Genomic DNA, 20,431 nt, shown 5'->3' on the forward strand with positions numbered 1-20,431 from the left:
TATGGTTATTGTTTTTCGCTTTGGACAAAAGCATCTGAGTACCATGTATAAGCTTATACCATTAGTATAAGCTATTTACCAGTTGCTGCTGCACAGATCTAAATGTGCGGTATGTAAGTGAAACTGGAGAGTTGCCAAGTGAGGGACAATGTCCAGCCCAGCCCCGAACTCCTGCTGCCGAGGTCAGGGGACCCCTGAAGATTTAACGGCCCCCTCTCAGAGGGACCTACACTTGGGGGGGATAAACTACATGCCCTGACAGGTTAAGAGGAAGGGCAGGATTTGTTGTGGGCACAGGTGCCTGAGACAGAGGATACAAAACAAGGGATGCGCTTGTTAGTCATGGTGTGTGGTCCTACTCGTTGTACCCCCCCCCCCCCCCCTGTCCAGTGCCCGGCTCTTGCAGGAGCCCTTGTCCAATACCCTGTCACGTCAGTTGACAAATGGCCAGGCAACAGGTGTCAGCGAGAGGAGTTCCTCTTGCCCAGCTGCGACCGTCCTTCACAGGGGGACAGTGAGAGACGGTCCCATTGTTTGCAGCTGTGCATGTCAGTGTAAAGCCACCTCCGGGATCTGTGCTTTAACCTCCAGCCCCCAGTTCTCCCCCTGACTGCTGACTAGCCCAGAGACGTTGCCAGAGCACAGCAGTCACTGAAGGTCTTTTACAAAGTCTTCAAGGTGCTGCAAGCTGGTGCTGTTAATGTTATCATGATTCAGCGAGACTTGTGTCCACCCACTCTTCCTTCTGTCAAGAAAGGTACACAGAATAATCTAGGATGGCCATCTGGTTATAACTCTCCTATTTGTTAATACTGTGTTGAAAGTGAAGTCTAAAAGTACTCCTAAAATAAGTTTAAAACTTTAAAAAATAAACTTCTTGTTATTGTAGTGTGAACATAAGTCACTTTGGATAACAGTGTCTGCTAAATAACATAACCCTCAGATCAGTTTGACCTTTTAAAAAATATATAACTTACAGTAGTTTGCAGATCATTAAACACAAGTATCGTCTTCATTCAGGAGATCAGTCTCAGAAGAGAATCTCGATTTGACTAGAACGGAGGCTAATCTCTCAGCAGTGTCTCCATTCTTTTTTGATTTGTTTGTTTCTGAAAAAACAAACATGAGACAGTAACACTGCCATGCCTGTGCCTGGAGGCTAGAGTGTCACAGCACAGCACAGTCGTGGGGACTGGAGGTTGTTTGGGAGGCTCTGTTTTGATTAGAAACATGGGTGGTTTGTTGTGAAAACAGATGGGGCCCCACAGTCCTGTCGTATCGGCATGTGCTGCCCCGAGCCTGAGCCTGAGCCCGAGCATGCGGTGAGGAGCAGAGCCCGGGGACGGTAGGCTGTGTGGGCGTAACGGGAGAGCTGCACCAGGCGCTCATATTTGTTTAATTGCTTTCACCTTGGGCTACTGCGATTGACATCACGAGCCACTGAAGGAGAAAGGAGTATATAAAAGAAGCAGCAAAGCTGTTTCACAGACCAGCTCGCACCACGGCCAAGGCCAGTAGATCACAAACGGCTGAAGGATTTATGATACCTTCAGCAGTTTAGAGAGTGACCACATCACACCGCAGCCCTTGCCCATAACATCTCCTCCACTTTGGTTTCAGCCTGCCCTCATCCAACGGAAATGAAGTCTCTTTTTCCTGTCCGCAGTGATCCCAGTGCACTGGAGATATTAGGAGCCAGACCCGCTGAGTGAATTCCAGGCTAGAGAAAAAAAAAGAGATGAAATCCCGTGGCGTTAAGGCCTCTCATTAGCCAACAGACAGCCATGATGCCTGGGCAGGCGAAGCAGCGAGAGGAGAGGAGGGAGGAAATAGGAAGAGCCTCTGCCTCATTAGCGCCAAAGTGCACCTGTGATCACTTTGCTATTCTCTTTGAGGGCATTGGGCCCCCGCAGCATGGGGCTGGGTGGTGATGGGGTGGAGTGGGTGTGTGTATGGTGGAGTGGGTCGGGTTGGGTTGGGTGGGTGCTGGTGGAGCCACTCGCTTGTTCGCTCGCTCGCTCGCTTGCTCACTCGCACAGGCCCATTCACGGCGGGGCGCACATCTCTCCACCCCCACGACTGTACATTCTGTCTGATGGGCGCGATGAAAGGCGGCGAAGGGATGTAGATCGGCAGCTTTGTTGTCGGCTTGTTAAGGGGCTTGGGCGCGAGATAGAAGGGGGTAGAGAGAGAGAGACATAGAGAATGAGAGAGAGAGAGAGAGAGATAGAAAAGAGGAGTGGGGGGAGCGCTTCTGAAGAGTGCCAGCTTTGACACACCCTCGGCAGGCGCTGGCACTGCGCCAAGGAGATCACAGAGGTGCTGGTCTGCCAACGGGGCCCGAGGGTGGGCCCTGAGCGAGGAGTGTCTCCTGGGACACGGAGGCATGGCGCAGCGACGCGGGGGACCCTTGGAGTTCCATCACACACACACACAGACACACACAGAGAGAGAGACGCACTACCCCATACAATAAACATGATATGCTGTGACTGTACATGCGGCTGACTAGCCTTCCCTTTGTGCCGAGCTGAGGCGGCTGATGTTTCTGCTACCAGAGGGGCTGCACCGTCCACCATCCACCCTCCACCCTCCACCCCGGCACCGTCCACCCCATCCATCACTCTGGCAGGCGACCGCAGCGTCGGCAGACAAGGGCCCCTTTTGTTAAGCGTGCTGTCATGGGAGCTGATGAGAAGCAGGCAGGCTTTTCATAGTGCTATAATAACAGCAGCGGAGTGTTTGATTTGCTATAGGTTTGCGCCATGGGCCACGTCTCTGCTGACCTTCACTGGGTAATGTCAGGGCGTCGCTGTGAAATTCCGAATCCAGATTAGTCCTTCTTTAAGGGCAAATACAACATTCATGGTCCTGGCTTTACCTGACTTTTTGCCAGTAGTTACTATGGACCCTTATGATATGGTTCTTGAACAGGCATACACATATAACAATGCAATTAAAATTGAGTTGAATGAATTCCCTTATTATCCTATGAGTGTAGCTGTAAATGTTATGATTTTAACTTTAGATTTCTAAAATATGAGTAATATTTCTTAGATTCTTACCATCCAAGACTCTAATTGGCCTGTTGGTCTGTTCTTGTTTTACCAGGCAGGCAGTCTATCATTAATAAATCTAGTGCATTAATATTATTTCAGTCACACTCAGTGTATTGCCAAAACCCTTCAAGTCCAGGAGAGGAAGCAAAGACTCCACATGAGAGTATGTAAGATATACAAGTGTAAATAAAACATTCATTTACTTCTTTAAGGGGAGCCAAAAGGGAAGATGGTGAAAAATTAATGCATGAGTCTTTAGATGCGAGAAAACCACTGGGGATAATTACAGGAGTCAATGGGCCTCAGATTTGTCAGCAGCTGAGTGTGGTAAATAGGAAATTATCTGGGAATTAAGACGATGCATTTTAATGAAACGCTTTTTACAGCATGCTGATGTACCATCAATTAAATGCATGTAGTTTTCTTTGAGGGCTGTGCCAGTGTGACAAGAGGACCCACACACAAAACACAACGCCTGCATAAAATAACCATGCGTTATCTCTCTCTGTGTATGTATAGTTTTAATTTGTCTTTGTTTGTGTATGCATGCATGGGTGCATATATTTGTATGTGTATGTGTCTATTTATGCGAGTGAACAGGCCATGCATACGTGTGTGCATTTTCTGTGTGGTGTGTGTGTGTGTGTGTGTGTGTGGTGTGTGTGTGTGTGAATGCATGTGTGAATTCGGGGGACTTCTGTCTGGGACTTGTGATAGAGGCCCTGCCCAGGCCCATGCTCACAGTGGTGGCTTTGAGGGATTTGCATGTTTGATGTTGACCCTCTATGGGAAAGAGCAAACTTTGCCTGCCTATGTGAAAGAGTGTCTGCGGAAGAAAAGGAAGGCCCTCCTCGGGGGGATTTGTGCCAGTTCGTAGCTCTCAAAGACGAGCTGAGATCGACGGGGTCACAAGGGACTAATCTCCCGCCAGTAGGAGAATGTCTTTTCATCAAAGTGTGAGATAAGCCCTAAGCGCTATATATCCGCCACATGTTTGTGTGATTCTAACCTGTATGATCATGTTTGTGCTGTTTGTATGTGAGTGTGTGTGTCTCTTTGTGTGTGCCACAGTCTGTGAGGGTGTTTGTTTGTGTGGGGGTTGAGTGTGTGTGTGTGTGTTGGGGGGCGTTAGGGAGGTAGTCTGCTGGGACCCTGGTGGCTTTGATCTCAGGTGCGTTCTGTGAGGCACCATCCAGGTGATGCGGGAGATCAGAGCATTTCAAAGAGCAGGGGCTCACAATGCTGCCAGCCCATCACAGAGCTTTACATGGCGAGCCACCCAGTAGCCACCTAACCTTTCTCTCCCTCGAGCCTCACAAATGCCACCAGAGCCATCTTCCTAGAAGAGAAAAAGAAAGAGAAAAAAGGGGTAAAAGGCAAATCGAGTGAAGCTGGAAGTAAGGATGAGCGATGTTTCAAAGAAGAGATCTTTTTAATGTGCCCTTATAATCAAAGAATTGATCAACACCAGCCTGTAGTGATTAAGAGGAGCCTTTAGAGCTTAGAATAGATTTTGAATGGTGTGGCTCCAGATGCTCTCCTCATTACTGGGGCAAGTAGGCCTGGTCCATTTACTTACTCCTAGCAGCAGTAGGAGAGGTGACCACAACGCCTGGTACATTAAAATGTAAAATTCTTGGAAACAGACTCTTTCGGAAGGGTTGTTCCTGTAATTCTCACTACTCTACATGGGTGGTTCCAAGCAGTATACTGTATGTGTGCTCTCTGTCAAGAGACACCATTGACAGCCTATGTATGTTGAGTGCCCCAAAACTATACAGCCTTGATGTACCACCCTTTTTCTGAACACACACCGAAACTACTTTCAGATTCCTTGTTCACGCTTCAACCTTGTTAATTGAATGCTCAGTAAATCTTGTTTTTATTGCCCGTAGAGCTTGGCTGCCATAGATAGACAGACAGACAGGGGTGAGGAGAAAGATGGAGAGACTGTTTGTTTCAAGGCCCTCCGTTTTATTTACTCTGTCGAAGATGTGGGAGTTCTGCGGCCAGGATGAGGAACAGCTGGAGATCTAATTGGGCTCAGCTGGGAGAGGAACGGGAGCCGATTCTTGCTTTGTTAGACCAATGTTGTGACTATGACACTTACAGGCCACTGCTTTTGTCTGGCTATTAGGGTCACGGTGACACACACTGTAGATACAGGCCGCTGTGACCATGCTATGGGGTGTGTCCCATTGTTCCGGCTATTCTATTGTTTACCGCCGAAACAGAAGAAGAAGAAGAAGCCCATTTTCTCCTTCTTTGAACAAAGCGTCTCTGACTTTATGGACGCTGCGACTTGGAAGAACAGAGCCAACTCCTGATGCGTCTCGCTGCGGCACGTCCCCCTCCCCTTAAGCCATGGTTCTGTTTGAGGAGAATGGTTTCAGGCAATTGAAGCTCCTCCGCAGACTCTCTGTCAACACATTCAAATATCCAAGAGTGTTTGGGGCAGACAGAGAAGGAGAAAGAGAGAGAGAGAGAGAGAGAGAGAGAGAGAGAGAGACAGGACGCGCAAGCCAAACGGCGGCCAGTTAATGGAACACATTGTGGCGAAATGACGTGAACGGGCCTCAGGTATGCCGTTCTCTCGCTGCAGTTCGAGATAAGACCGAGACCATGCAGGCAGCTGCCTAGAAATCTCCTCATGACAAGATATTCCGTGCCAGCACTACTAATCGGATTAACAGACGTTTCGAGCTCAGAGAGAACGTAGCTGTCGCTGTCGGTCATGTTGATGTTATGAGTTTTTGGGTGAGCATGCGCAGAAAGGCAATCTGGAGATACAAGATGGCGTCAATAACAAAACAGCACCATTATCAGACAAACTCTCCCTAAGCTCCGATTCAAGTTCAGTTTCATGGGCGGATACAGGGTTTGGGGGCTGAGGGGAGGGGTGGGGTGGGGGGTGATGGGCCCCACACAAAGACACAACATGGGTCTGTGTAGGCAGAGCAGGGGAGGGGAGCAGCCAGAGGAAAGAAGGAAGAGAGGAAGAGAGGAGGAGAGGAGGAGAGGAGGAGAGGAGGAGAGGGGACTCTCAGGTGTGGGGGCACAATGACACAAGTGTGAATGGCGAGGACCAGCTGGGGTTTGGGGATTGGGGCCTCCACACTCACAGCACAGAGGGAACGGCTGAAAGAAAAAGGACTTCGCAAATAGCTCCCGCTTCCAGACCACAATGTGTCAGGCGGATTGCCTTGTGTTGAGGATGGAGAAAAGGAAAGAGAGAGTGGAGGAGGAGGGAGAGAGAGAGAGAGAGAGACAGAGAAGAGGAGGAGGGAGGGAGAGAGGAGAGGAGGGAGGGGTTAGCCACTGAAAGGCAAGCAGACGGACAATGGAGTGTGAAAGCTGAATAGAGCCAGCAGGATGTGACTGAGTTTAATAAGCCTGCATGTGTGTGTGTGTCCAGGTAATACCCACTGAAACACCCAATACCTCCTTATTTATATAGTTCTCCTTATTGTTTGCAGTACGTTTAGTACCATCATTCATAAAAACTATTTACAAAGCAATAAAATGTTATGTAAAACAAAACAAAACATTTACACTGACAAGTTGAAATAGAGTGGTCAAACATGAGTCCAGCTTGGTGCTTTTCATCCCACCCTGACAAGCAACCTGACCTTTCATGTTGAGGTTACAAAGGTCATGGAAGGACACGTCATTGTGTGCCATCCTCTCCACTTCTGTGCCAGCCAGTGTCTCCTGTTTGCCTCCACAGGGCTACCGTGCCAGCAACGTGGAAATCCCATAATAACCCACTCCGACAGCACCCCACCAGTTAAATCCCCCACTTCCCAGATGTTTCCAATTAAAAAAGGAGGCCCTTCAGTCGGGTCGGCTTTTCTCTCTCAGTGCGGAGGGGGAGAGCAGGCAAATAGAATCACAATGGGGGGAAGAGCGAGAGGAGACGGAGCCAAGAAGCCAGAAAAAAAGACACAGCATTCCAAAAATGTCTGTGACTGAGATTTGTATTTGTGACTCCCTTTGACCCAAATGATCGAACTCAGAGATATCTTCTTAGATTCCGTGGAGGTTATCTTCGATCTTCTTGTGGTGGAGACAGTAGTCAACACATGAGGACACACAAGTGGCATTCTTTGAGCTAGCTGAGCAGTACATGTGTGGTTCTTATCTGTGGTTCTGTTGTGTTGAGTGCAGAGAAAGGGTTAACGTGCCCACATCCTTACAGCACCCATTTCCCCATCTGAAAATCTGGTATGCAGTCAAAGCCTTTTTTATGACAGTTTGAAATCTCATTGAGAATGCCTGCCAGCAGTCTACTCGAGGCAAACCCAAAGAAAACATCCCTGAGCTCCCAGGACAGGAACACAGACATGGGGCATGGAACGTCATGTTGGTGTCCACGCCTAGATTTCTCGAATGCTCTTCGATTCGCAGTTGACTTGTTTTGGCAGCCAATTAGTGTCATGTGCCCTAGGGCCATGTTTGAAACAGCCGTTGCCCGTCTCTATCTGGCTGCCATTAATGCCAATCAGTCCTCTGGATGGCGATCCAGGGATGGGCGTGAGAGAGTGAAACGTTACGAGTAGAGAGCTGTCCAGACAAACCCATATCATCATCCCCGGAACCTGGTTTTCAGCCCGTGGCAGCGATCCTGCAAGGGGCGGCTGGTGTAATTATTTTGGTGTTGTGAATACCTTCCAGTAGCCTCTGTGGGCGTTAGGTGTGTTGGTCAGACAGAGGGAGGCTGTGGTGGTGGGCTCTGGGCAGAGGTCCATACAGAAGGACAGGGAGTGGGCTCGACACATTCCTCGCATAAATGCCCTCTGTCCTCTGAAGCGGTGCCAAAGCAGTTGGGCTGTCGACTGCTGCAGGGACGGTGATCCCAAAATATGGGTCACCCTCTCTGGAATGCCATGCATCCCGTTCATCCACACATCCATTGGTCAATCAATCTCAGAATTCCATGCTTGTGCTTACGCAATCTGCTAAAAACTTGTGAGGTCTGATTTGTGACAATGCTTCATTTATAAAAGTCAGAAATTTTAGGGGGAAAAAACTAATCTCATACTTGTCTCATACAAATCTCAGCAACCTACACACGGTATGGATAGACTTGCTTTTGAAAGAGTCAGTTGTTGGCCAGCACTGGTAAGCTTGTGCCTTTATGCTGAAAGTGCATAAGTAGAACTGATTGAAGCTGTTGTTACATTAGATTTTAAATGTGTTCTCCTGTTTCTATTTGCAGTGCGGGCCAAGGTGGACATTGACATGGATGACACCGTGTCTGTGTACAGGGGCGACCCGGCAGATATCCACTGTCGGTATTCCTTCTCCGAGCAGCCCAGAATGATGATGGTCCAGTGGTTTGTTGTGAGTATTTTTGTGCTGTGACATTTTAGCTTTTTGTGCTAACATTTTGAGCAAATAGAACCACAAAGCCAAGTGTACAACACTTAAGTGTATACTTAAATGTATATGTATACTCTGAGTATCTTGAAAAGCACTATAAAAATGAAATGTATTATTATAAATAAAGGTGATACATGTGATAAGTGTAAGCACAAATAAAATGGCCGTGCCTGTTATTTTTGGTGATCATTTGGTCTCTTTCACCTGCTCTGTTTAGAAATACCCCAATGGCACTAGGATGAGGATCTCTTACCGTGACCTGACCATGGAGAAAGTGGACGAGGGTACAGACTACACGGATCGGATCACAGTGACCGGAGACAACAACAGCGAGATCTTGACCCTTCACGCTGTGAGGCTGTCAGACGAGAGGGAGTTCTTCTGCCAGGTGAACGGCATGGCCGCGGGAAATGGCGAGAGGAAGACCCACCTCATGGTTTTTGGTAAGTGAGGTAGCAGGGGCTCACCCAGCATTAGCTGCATGCCTGGCCTGAGAGTGCGCTATCTGACTGTTGATTGGTTGTTGTTCAGATCCACCAGAGGCCCCAGTGATTGAAGGAGTCCATTCAGGGATCTCTGTGTCTAGTCATCTCCTCTCCAAGGTAGGAAAGTAAAGGTTTTAAAAAAACCTTCTCTGCAAGTCTAGACACAGTCATTGTATAATCATTGTACAATAAACAAAGTAGTAACAACTGTGCTAATACAAGCCACGGCTATTATACAATACTGCAGTGATACAACAGTGCTAATATGCTAATAATGCCCCTCCCATTCATCAACTCACCCACAGCAGCCCCCATCATCCCCTCCTAGACCTCCCACACACAAGCACCAGGGGAGAGGCAGACAAAACAGATAGGATGAATAATTAAAAAGGGAATAGAAATTATGCAAATACAATACAGTACAGAGGGTGTAAAAGTGCATAAAGATTAGGTGGTGAGAAGAGAACCATACCTCCCTTCACATACTTATGAAGACTATTCACAGGGATGGGAGCACATCCAGAACAGAAAGGACTGGAGTGGTTTAGTGATGGGGTGGAGGGCATGTTTTCTATCTAAGAGGTATGATGTGATTTAGGGCAAGAGAAAAGGGCAGTTAATGGTCCACTGGACCCAATGAGGAGTGAGGGGGCTGGACCTGATGCCCGCATGGGCTACTGGGCCTGCTGCAGAGCAGATATGTGAGAGAACAGAATTCGGTCTCAGAAGGGATCAAAACATGTGGACCACGTTAGCCGTGGCCTGTCTGCACCTGTTGCAGTTGTTACTTCTATTTTGATGTACCGTGACCTGGCCAATATTGCATTAGTGAGATGGACACAGTCAGAAATCAAAAGCAAAACAAAATGAAAAGGCTGTGTGAAGTACATAGAGGTTGACTTTAGTTAAATCTATAACTCTATTCTGCAGCACATATGGGAAATCTTACAAACCGCATCCATGAACTTTTGAGACATAAAGTTGGGTCAGAATTTAAATGCACTCGTAATAGAGACAGACTTTTTCTGCTTGAGTGAGAGGTAGTGGAAAATCAACTTTGAAGTCTGAAGAAGAAAGAGGAAGTAGGAATCCAGGGAACATACCGGTATGCAGAAATGGCCTGTTCTGAAAAAGGCAAGAAAGATGAATATAGAAAGACTGCATTGGGAGTCCTGTCAGGAAAAGAAGACAAAAAGACACTACTGACACTGCCTTCCACCGTGGATACGAGGGCTTTGGGGACATACAGTATAGGACATACACATGTTTCACCTTTTTGTATAATATAACATATTTTTTGTAAAATATAGTGAAGTGACTAAAATATACACAAATGTAGAGATATGGGTAATTACACATAACAACACCTAAACTCTAATAACTGAAACTATGCATCTATTTTAATAAATGTTTCTGTTGTGGTCAGATTGCATCTTGTGAGGCCAGGAAAGGATACCCCAAACCAAACATAACATGGTACCGCGATGAGACCCCACTTATCCCTATAAATGGAGGTAAGTCATATATAGAGGTCATATAGGTATCTCTATAACTGTAAAAAAAATAAACTGAAGTTGTATTATGCTGGAAAGTACACAAGTACTGACATGTTTTTCAATGATATTAAAGAACTAGTGTCTACTCATGATAGTTGGTGCGCTGTAAACAGCATGCCCAATATAATGATCGTGTTCGCCCCCTCACAGAGATCAATGTGGTCACCTTGGTGACCCGGGAGGCCAGTGGTTTCTACACTGTGCAGAGCGAGCTTCAGTTCAAGGTCACCAAAGAGGACAAGGACGCGCACTTCTCCTGTAAGGTCAGCTACTTCGTGCCGGGAGATGTCAGGACCTCTGCTTCGCAGCCCATCAACATCACTGTGCACTGTGAGCATCCAATAGACCACTCTTCTGCACAGCTGCCCACTCTCAGCAGAATAAATGCAGCCTCTGCACAGCACAACCCTTGAATAATCTTATTGATTATGAAGTGAACATTTAGATAGTGTAAGAATTTGTTATGAATATCACCAAAAGACAATATTAATTTAATTAACTTATTATTGCCAATTGATGAACCATGTGTAAATCCGTAATATACATTAAACCAGTACCTTCAAGTATGTCATTTTGTTGCATCGCTGTGGTTGGACTGTGGTAGTCATGACATGGGTACAAATTCTTAGCATTGTCAGCGCTGACTAAATGGATATACTGTAAGATCAGACCCTGGCTACAAACGGGTGAATAGAAAACAATTTATGGCCTCTCCGTTTTTGTCACATAGATCCCACGACGAGCCTCGAGCTGTGGAGAGAACTGCCTACAGGCCTGGTCAAAGAGGGGGACACAGTGGAAATCCGTTGCCAGGGTGACGGCAACCCCCCACCACCTTTCACTTTCAACCGTGAACAAGTGAGATTGGACCCCTCTTTGTGTCCCTGCTGAAATGAGAATAGCCATAAATCTGACGCACTGCTGGATCCATAACTCTGACTGAGCTTGGAAAACTGAGTGAAGTTCACCCAACTTGTGAGAAGACTATTTTTCAAAGCTACTGACACTGCCCCCCAGCTTTGGGGTCACACAAACTCTTCAATTTTTCATTTTGTTTGACTTCAGTCTTTAAAATACAAACTAAAGAATAGTATTTTTGGAAAAACTTCTGTCTACTATTCCTCTACTCTCTGGTGTAATCAGGGATGTAGTGGAGGCTAAACGCAAGTAAACATAGTTTATCCACCTCTGAAATTTCAGAAAGAGTTTATCCACTTCTCAAAAGAGTTTATTCACTAATTGCAACTTCTAACGTTCAAAAATCCCACTGTATTATCCACATTCACACTATGTAGACTAATCAACACTGTAGGAACCATGAAATACCACTGGTATTGTTACAAACATTGGACAATAGCCTCCACCATCATCAGCATGTTTTGAATGCCTTTTTAAAAAATCCGATACTGCATGGCGCAGTCCACCTTACCGTGATCACAGAATTCATAGTTTACCCACCTCTTATTTTACCACTGGGTGTAATAAAGCGTTTATCTCCATATCCATTGTTCCTGTTTGTAAGGCAATCATATGCAAAGCACATGATGCTTACTTAGCCTTTGTGGCATATCCACTATGTTGACAGTCCCATAGGGCTACCAATGCATGACACAATTTGCTAATGTATTCTCTCCCTTGTGACTGAAGCAACCTGAGATTGAGCTCGACTCCTCCAATGGAAATCTGGTTATCCACGATGTGACCCGAAGGGACGGTGGGGTTTACCAGTGCCGCACTCTGGATCTGGACACAGAGGAGGACGTGGTGGGAAACATGCATCTCACTGTGCATTGTGAGTGAGACCTGTTTTATCCCATTAATATGCGTCTACACCAGGACCACATGTCCTTAATGCACGCTAAGGTCACTGGAGGTATTGGTTTTCATCGGTAAAAGGATGGTTGATCTGATCTTGCTACAATGCTTTTAGAAAAGAGTGTGTTGGCATCTACTGTCTTAAAACAACACAAGCTGTGTTGTTTTCAACACAAGTTGTGTTATTTTCAACAAATATTGTATAACAAATACAAAAAGGAAACAACACAAACTGTCCCTATCTGGACACAGTGATGTGTTAAAAACAACGCAAGTTGTGTTGTTTTCAACACATTCGTTTTAAGCGTGTACTTGTTAAAAGAGTACTGATGGAACTGATGGCTGTGACAGAGAGGATGGCTGACTGCTCTTGACAGCTCCTTTTCATTTCAACGCTCACCCTCCACAATCAATGTATAGATCTCGACCCTGCCGTGGTGGTGCCGAAAGATTCCGAGGTCATGTCCAAAGGCGAGAGTCTTACAGCGACCTGCAATGCTCTGTCATCTCTCAACACCTCCACTGTGTGGATCAAGGTATGAATGGATGCGATTCTTTACCAGGCAATTATGCTGACTAAGCTTAAGAGCGAAACGTCATGTTCTAGCATTTTGGATACGTCAATGACCCTCTTTCTTTTTACATGTGGAGCTGTGTGCTATAAACCCTTTTTATCATCTTTGTGTCCAGAAAATGCACTCATTTCTCTAATATAATTGTTGCAAAATAATTTGTTTCTTTTTATGTTTTATTTGAAATGCAGAATGACCGAGAGATCGGCCGAGGGCACACCCTGCTTCTGGAGGACGCCACGTTTGACACGGCAGGAGAGTATGTGTGTGAAGTCTCTGTGCTCTCCTTGCCAGATCTGCAGACTACTGGTTCTGTTCATATCATTGTTCAAGGTGATTTTGTAGCCTTTCATAGCCTTCGTAACCTTTTACATGCATTACAATATCATGTCAATCATTTTCATTTAGTATGATTATCATTATCATTAAATAAAGAGGACCCACAGGTTGGCACCATCAGTCTAAATACATCGTTGTTTTTTTACGTTACAGGTGCTCCTGAAATACGGGATGCGGAGAATGAAGTAGATATGAAGGAAAACGCAGGCAAATGGGTGAACTTAAGCTGCGAGGCCCGTGGCTACCCCAGACCAATTATTTCTTGGAGTATTCAAGGAACCCAGGCATGTCTACTAAATTCATTTCAACTGTTGTGTATACTAGGGCCTACACACATACATCATCACATACTAAATACATGAAACATACATATTACATATGTGTAAGGGGTGAACATAAACTATATCCAGTAATATGTTTTGTTTGGGATTTTCTATATTTGTCTTTTATAGAGCTGGCGTGAGGTGGTGAACAGGGTCACAGATGACACTGTCCAAAGCTTGGTGACTCTCAAAGTCACGTCTGACATATCCGCCTTCTGCAATGCCACAAACGACATGGGCGTGGAGAGCAAGACATACAACATCAAATCCAGTGAGGGCCCCATTTAATTGACTTAAATTGAATTTAAAAAGAAATGTATAAAGCGCTGAGTTCAGCTGAGAATAGGCTCCCCAGTGAAACAGTACCCTGCGGCATGTGTCTGGGCCGCCCACTGACCCGGGAGGACTAAACCCAGCTGGGACTTGTTTTCCAATTACGTCGGGGACTTACAGCCTTGTATGAGTTTGACCTCTTGGTGTGAGACAGGAGGAGAGAAATGGCCTTTGTATAGTAGCCATCGAAATGTACTTTTATGTTATGCAATAGTATGTTTTACAAAGGTACCCTTTGTCTATATACTGCTGAGTTAGCAGTGTCTATGTTTTGTGTCAAGAGAAAATTACTGCTGATATTTGTGGTTTTCTATCCTGTAACATGTACTCACTCACTGTGTACCTACAATCACAAAAGACAAATTGTGTTTGTGTATAATGTTATTACAAATCTGAATGATTTTTATCAGTCTGTAGTTAAACCTTAATTTTATTTTTGCAGTCTCAATGGTGACCCCAGCAGAAAGATTTCAAGGTAAGAATAGAAAGTCTTACAGACATTACTAGAAATAACATTAGAAGTGAAACCAAAATACAACTGAGTACATTTGTGAAAAGAATAGTGAAATAAAGGCTTACAAAGCATTTTTTCATACATTTGTCCAACCAGAATTTTCAGTCACTCTCTAGAATATCAACTCAATAATGACCGATCAGCTGACAGGAATGAATAATTCATGATTTCCTGATGGTAAAGCTGAAGCTGCATTGCAGTAGGATTGGGTCTCCTCTGCGCCCCTGGGCATATTTAAAATTCTGTGTGAAGAAAGAAAGTCTAAAAAAAAGAAAAAAAAAACATAAGCCAGACACTGCTTAGAAAAATGGAAGGGGATCCAAGACCAAATGTTTTTCCAAGAAGACTATATAATTAGAGTTTGTTGAATATTTTTCAACTGTTTCTGCAGTGCGGAGTTAGTATAATGAAAGTTGTTTGTGTCTCGTACTGTTTTATTGACCGCTGTGACTTGTAAATTCATTCCTAGACGATTTGTTCGCTGTCTCAGTTTGCGTTTATATATAGGACTTAACAATGCTACCTCTGAATGGTAGGCTTTAATTTTCCCCCAAGAGGATGACACAGTTGTGTTAAGGCTCCTGCCACACTGGTCACTTTCTATTATTGTGAGAGTGAGCTATGAGAGTCGAGGTAGCTGGAACTGAAGTCTGGTCTCACAATTTCTCATAAATGGGATAAATGGGGTGATTAAAATGCTGACTGCACAGCGTGATTCATCCTAGTGTGTGCACTGAAATACAGGTCACTCACTCAACCAGCAAATCAGCTTATAAAGTCCGAATCACGTTCACCACTTAAATCACTTTACACACAACATGAGGAAAATCATGACTATCAAAATGGTCACACAATGTACATTCATTAGGCCTATCCAGTGGAATTAGTGATGGTAATAGGCAACATTTTTTATTTATTTTTTGTTATTGTGCAAACGTTTCTTACATTGTTCGGTCACCTTTGCAGCTGAAGGTAGTGGCATTATCATAGTGATCATCATCATCTGTATCCTTCTGCTGGCCATCCTGGGGAGTGTCCTTTACTTCCTCTACAAGAAAGGAAAGCTGCCCTGCGGACGATCAGGCAAACAAGAAATGTGAGTGTCACTGCTCTCACACACCAAGTTCCATATGTATCTATAAGTAGATAAATAAATGAATAAATACATACTGTATATATAGTGTACATACATACATGCATTCATACATACTGTATATAATTAATTTACATATGCATACACATTTTGCACACGCATATACTTAAATATACTACACCACTCCTTGGTGACATTGCTGCTGGCAAGTTCCTGCTCCATTAATGAGTAGTTGTCCCAGCATTCTCCATAGCTGAGTTTGGCCAGAGACTATCAGTGTGCTAATGTTTACAGCATTAATGTCTGCAGCACCACTGAGAAAACCAACAAGGATGACATTGTAGTCGAGATGAAGGCTGAAAAAACAGAGGAGGCCGTTCTTCTCAAGGGTGTCAATGGTGACAAAAAGCCCATGAATGATCAGGTAACTACACGAATAAACATTGAGGTGGTTTAATTGCTCTCTCTTTCTCTCTGTCATTTGGCCATGTGTAAATGCCAGTGCCAATGTGTGCAAGCACGTAACATTTTTGTTTTCTTTCCTTTTTGGCTTCTCCCGACCCTTCCCCCCACCACCCCACCTCTGTTCACCTGCTGTTTTTTTCCTGGAGTAAAGTACATTGACCTGCGCAAATAACCTGGATGAAAGTCAAGTGCCCAAGATGCCAGCTGCAACCCTTGTGGGACCTTCCCGGTGTGGCAGCGCCCTCTGGCTCAGCCTTTGAAGGTTGTGTACGTACAGCAGCGATTCCCTCTCACTTCCTTGGCTCGGTACATCTCATTGATCAGCAGTATTTCCGATTGAACACATTGGACCAATTTGGACCCTCTCGAAAAGATTTGAATAAAAAAAAAACAAACAAGAAACCTTTTCTTCCCAAAATACTTTTGCTATCTTATCTGCCATCTTTGAAACAAAATGAATCAACAATTAGGAGTTCTTTATAAAGTGTATATATTATATATATTTAGTTATTTAAAATATTTTGACATAAACCTTTCTGCTAAGAAAAACACAGTTCATGAGGAAAACAGTGCACTCCTGTAGTCTAGTACAATTTCACCATTTTAGCGAGTGGGGAGGTGTTCTTCATTTCTCCTCTCTGTACAGTCATGCTACTTTTAAGGTTTCAGTACTATTCTAGAAATAACTGCCAAAGGTCCAAGCGGTCCTGTTCCTCTGTCTCTGACCTGGGCTTCTATACTACTACTTGACAGACTGAAATGGTGGCCACCATACACCAACAGACCTCTCTGACACATGCCAAAAGATTGTAAAAAAATAAATAAAAAAGAATAGGTTTGATATCAAAAACTGGTGATGTGTAGTTTAATGTCTTGCCACTGTACTCATAGTTTTCAGCCCCACTGGTTTATCAAAACTATTTTTGTATTATTTCAATGTGTATTATTAATGTTGCTGTTCATTTGTATTATTGAGAGCAGGTGTAGTTAAGTTGAAAAGTTGTTTTTTCTCCAATAAGCCCTTAATAATTGATCATTTTTCCTAATCACCTCACATTTTAAGTATACATGTAGGTGAATATCATCTGTGGTACATTAAATGTTTTCCGTTATTGAAATATTACTGTTGATCAGTGGTCACTAATGGAAATATATCATAGCTCACAGTGACAGCAGAGCAAAGAGCCAACAGCCAACATCTCTGCCTACATGTTTATGTTCAACCATGGTGACTACATCCCTAACACTGATGAGTATTTGCCAAATCCTGTTTGTTTTGTGTTGCCAAAAAGAAATGGCAGAACATGGTGTTTCTTTCTTTTTATTTGTAAAAGAAGAAATCGGTCATTGCATTTGTAATGTGTAGGGAAATCTGGAAGTGTTTGCCCTTGACAAACTACTGCTAAGCTCTTGTATTGTTTGTAAATAGTAGCAAAAACCTGTAGCTGTTATGTTCAACTGCAGTGGGGAGAGGCATCCTCCTGCTGTTGCATGAACTACAGTGCCTGCGGACACGTCTCCATTTTATGAAATGTTTGTAACACTGAAACCTTTTGTCTTTGTATGTTTATGTGTGCGTGCAGGAGAGAGTGTATGTGTGTATGTGTGTGTGTGTGTGTGTGTGTATGTGTGTGTCTGTGATTGGTGAAGGGAAGTGGTATAGTTACAGTCATTGTTTTTAAAGCCGTACAGAAGCGGTATTAAAATATACATTACTGATGAATTGGTAAAATCCTTTCCTGCTTGATCCAATATTTTGATTTCCTTTCAAATCTACACGAGATGCTGGTACTTTGTGTATATACAAGGGGAGATTATTCCTGTACAATTTGAAGTACCTGATTAATGATGATAATGCTTATTTTCAATTAGGGTTGCAAAATTCCGGGAATTTTCAAAGTTGGAAACTTTCCATGGGAATTAACGGGAATATACGGGAATCAAGGGGAATAAACGGGAATTAATAGGAATAAACTGTGAATTTTTAATATGCCAAGTTAGTCTATAACAGGGAACTTAAACGTAGTGGACAAAACCCCATCTTGCAGCATAATACTAGTTAAAACAACCTGATTTAATGCAATTTCAGTCAAATTTCTACCCTGCACATACGTCAATCCCATGCACACAGCAATCATCATAGGCTACTAGACGTAAAGGAAACCTATGGTGCGTTCATGTGCATGGGGAAAATAAATTCCCAGTGAAATGTCATCTCGTGGGAATAACTGGTGTGAAACTGGGAGAAGTTTCCCAGAGTTGCCCAGTTATGGGCTTGTCGTCACTTTTGTCCTCATTCAAATTGGGGAACGTCATTTTGCACTGTAATTAAACTGTAATTAAAATGTAATGGGACGATTAATCTGATTAGTCTGATTAAGATTGACAATTTATATATAACTTACATAATCTATAAGGTTTGGTTGGGGTGGTATGTTGTGTCATTTTTTTTTTTACTTGTTTTACCATTTTCTGGGATTCTAACTGAACGAACTGATAGTCAAGATAGTTAATGTTCCAACCAATTGGATTTTGTTGTTGAGTGGCGTGGTGTATCTTGGGCAGTTCAGTGGTTTCAGTGTTGCTATCTTAGCACGCTAGTAAACCATATGCAGAGAATGGGATTCCCGCTAGCATGGTAGCTAGCTTTTTATGCTAAGCTAAGCGAAAATATGAACAAACAAATCATATTGGTTATTATGAAACAAAATGTTAATGCTTGTATATGAAAAAGTAGGAATTACCAAAAAATCCCAGTTAATTCCTGTAAATTCCCATTAATTCCCATAATTTCCTTTAATTCCATTAAAGTTTCCAATTTGGAATATTTCCAAAATTTCCCATCTTAACTTCCCATGGAAAGTTTCCAGTAAGTTTCCGGAAATTTACCGGAAATTTTCCGCCCCTTTGCAACCCTATTTTCAATGCCATGCAGAGTTGATCTTTGCAATTGAAAGGTTAGTCCCTGATTAATCAAACTCAGCTAGGTTGATTTGCTGAACAGCTATGAAAAAAATGAAAGTACAATCTTATTATCACAGACCTGCTTTTTAGTAATCATTAAATCAAAACATGTAAGTGTCGTAATAGTGGGAATGCTCACTATTTCTAGTTCTATTTCAATGAATACAAGAACAAAAATGAACAGTGCCCTTAAACATTCTGTGATTATTACCCCAGACGGGAACTTGTTTGGAGTTTCTGAAACTCCAACTTAAAATTAGAATGCAATCAGTGACTCATTCTGCTATACACAAAGAACCAACCCTCATGCATTGTGGGAAAAAAGAAAAGAAAAAATTAACCCATTTAATCCAAGTAAGGATTATTCTCAAATTTGACAATTGAAATTCCAGATCTCAGGAAGTGTATATTGCAGCTGGAAACAATCCCATAGGATTGCCTGTAAGGGCTTGAATAAGTGACTGAGGTTTTATGAAAATGATTTTCTTAAAAAAAAAAAAAAAAGTTAGATCCCTCCTTCATTGTGTAGAAATGTTTGAGCTTTGCTATCTGTATTTTATAATGTTCTGGTGTGTGTAAATTGTGTACTTGTGATTTAAGGCTTGCTTTTTTTATCATTCTTTTTTTTTTGCAAAAAACAATGCCAAATAAAAAATATGTTACATACTGTGCTTGTTCTGAGTTCCGTCTTTCACATCTACTTTTAGAGAAGACCACAAAATATTTGGAATGTAAAAGCTGAGTCTCTCCATGCCTTGGCTGTGTCATGTCTGATTTCCAATGTTAGATTTAACTCAGAACTGTTTAAATATGTTATTATTATGTCTGACTACATGCTTGACTGTGGTCTGTATCAGGAAGCCAAATGTGACTTCTGAAGAATGGGGGGTTTTCTTTAAACCATGGTTTCCATGGTATCCTGTAGGGCTGCAGGCCTACTGTAGTTTTAGATCCGAGTGACTCCAGGGGGGCACATATACAATTTTTGCTAAGAAGTGCATTCTGTAGGCCTACATACAAAGAGTTAGCACTTTAGATTTATGTAGAGTTTGAATATTATTTAAACATTTATTTTAGCCTATAATACCAATTTTCATTTCATTTTAATGCATTTATCTATTATCTAATTGCATATTATCTTTTGCAATTACAAAATAAAACCCAGTCACCGTCGGCCTGCTATTCACACAAAACACACTCACTGTGAGTCTAATTTCTCATTTAGCTAATTAAAATAATTATGGGTCGGTCACACAATCAGGAGAGATGCTGGCTCTGCCCACAGTCAGATCTGCGGCTCTGCTCACAGTGCTTCCATGCTGCCCTCTACTGACTGAAATCATCATGATTGAATGGGCTACATAGGCTAGGCTACACGTCATCCATGTAGCCTAAGCTATTAGTCTCACCACCTTTGGTTTCAATAAAGGCAAATTCAGATCCTATTTAGTTGCTTTTTTAAAATATGAATTAAATACTTAAAGAAAAGTATGCAATAGAAAAATAACTTAATATTGTTATATATTGTAAT

General features: G+C 43.2%; 1 protein-coding gene across 2 annotated transcripts in view; it reads left to right on the top strand.

Annotated features, from left to right (window-relative positions):
• The window catches only part of mcama (melanoma cell adhesion molecule a), a 30,174-nt gene extending 12,247 nt beyond the window's left edge, over window positions 1-17,927 (top strand). Inside the window, exons 2-16 of one of the 2 annotated variants that reach the window (XM_048267609.1) lie at window positions 8,278-8,402; window positions 8,659-8,884; window positions 8,973-9,043; window positions 10,353-10,440; window positions 10,633-10,812; window positions 11,213-11,340; window positions 12,130-12,274; window positions 12,718-12,833; window positions 13,061-13,202; window positions 13,362-13,492; window positions 13,661-13,802; window positions 14,307-14,339; window positions 15,345-15,474; window positions 15,781-15,895; window positions 16,088-17,927. In XM_048267609.1, coding sequence (XP_048123566.1) covers window positions 8,278-8,402; window positions 8,659-8,884; window positions 8,973-9,043; window positions 10,353-10,440; window positions 10,633-10,812; window positions 11,213-11,340; window positions 12,130-12,274; window positions 12,718-12,833; window positions 13,061-13,202; window positions 13,362-13,492; window positions 13,661-13,802; window positions 14,307-14,339; window positions 15,345-15,474; window positions 15,781-15,895; window positions 16,088-16,108 — 1,793 coding nt within the window. In that variant the 3' untranslated portion in view covers window positions 16,109-17,927. Of the gene's footprint in view, window positions 1-8,277; window positions 8,403-8,658; window positions 8,885-8,972; window positions 9,044-10,352; window positions 10,441-10,632; window positions 10,813-11,212; window positions 11,341-12,129; window positions 12,275-12,717; window positions 12,834-13,060; window positions 13,203-13,361; window positions 13,493-13,660; window positions 13,803-14,306; window positions 14,340-15,344; window positions 15,475-15,780; window positions 15,896-16,082 lie in introns of both variants that reach the window. The other variant, XM_048267617.1, reaches the window with a different exon arrangement.
• Window positions 17,928-20,431: the final 2,504 nt, after the last annotated feature.

This window comes from Alosa alosa, chromosome 2 (genome assembly GCF_017589495.1).
Source record: "Alosa alosa isolate M-15738 ecotype Scorff River chromosome 2, AALO_Geno_1.1, whole genome shotgun sequence".
NCBI lineage: Eukaryota > Metazoa > Chordata > Actinopteri > Clupeiformes > Clupeidae > Alosa > Alosa alosa.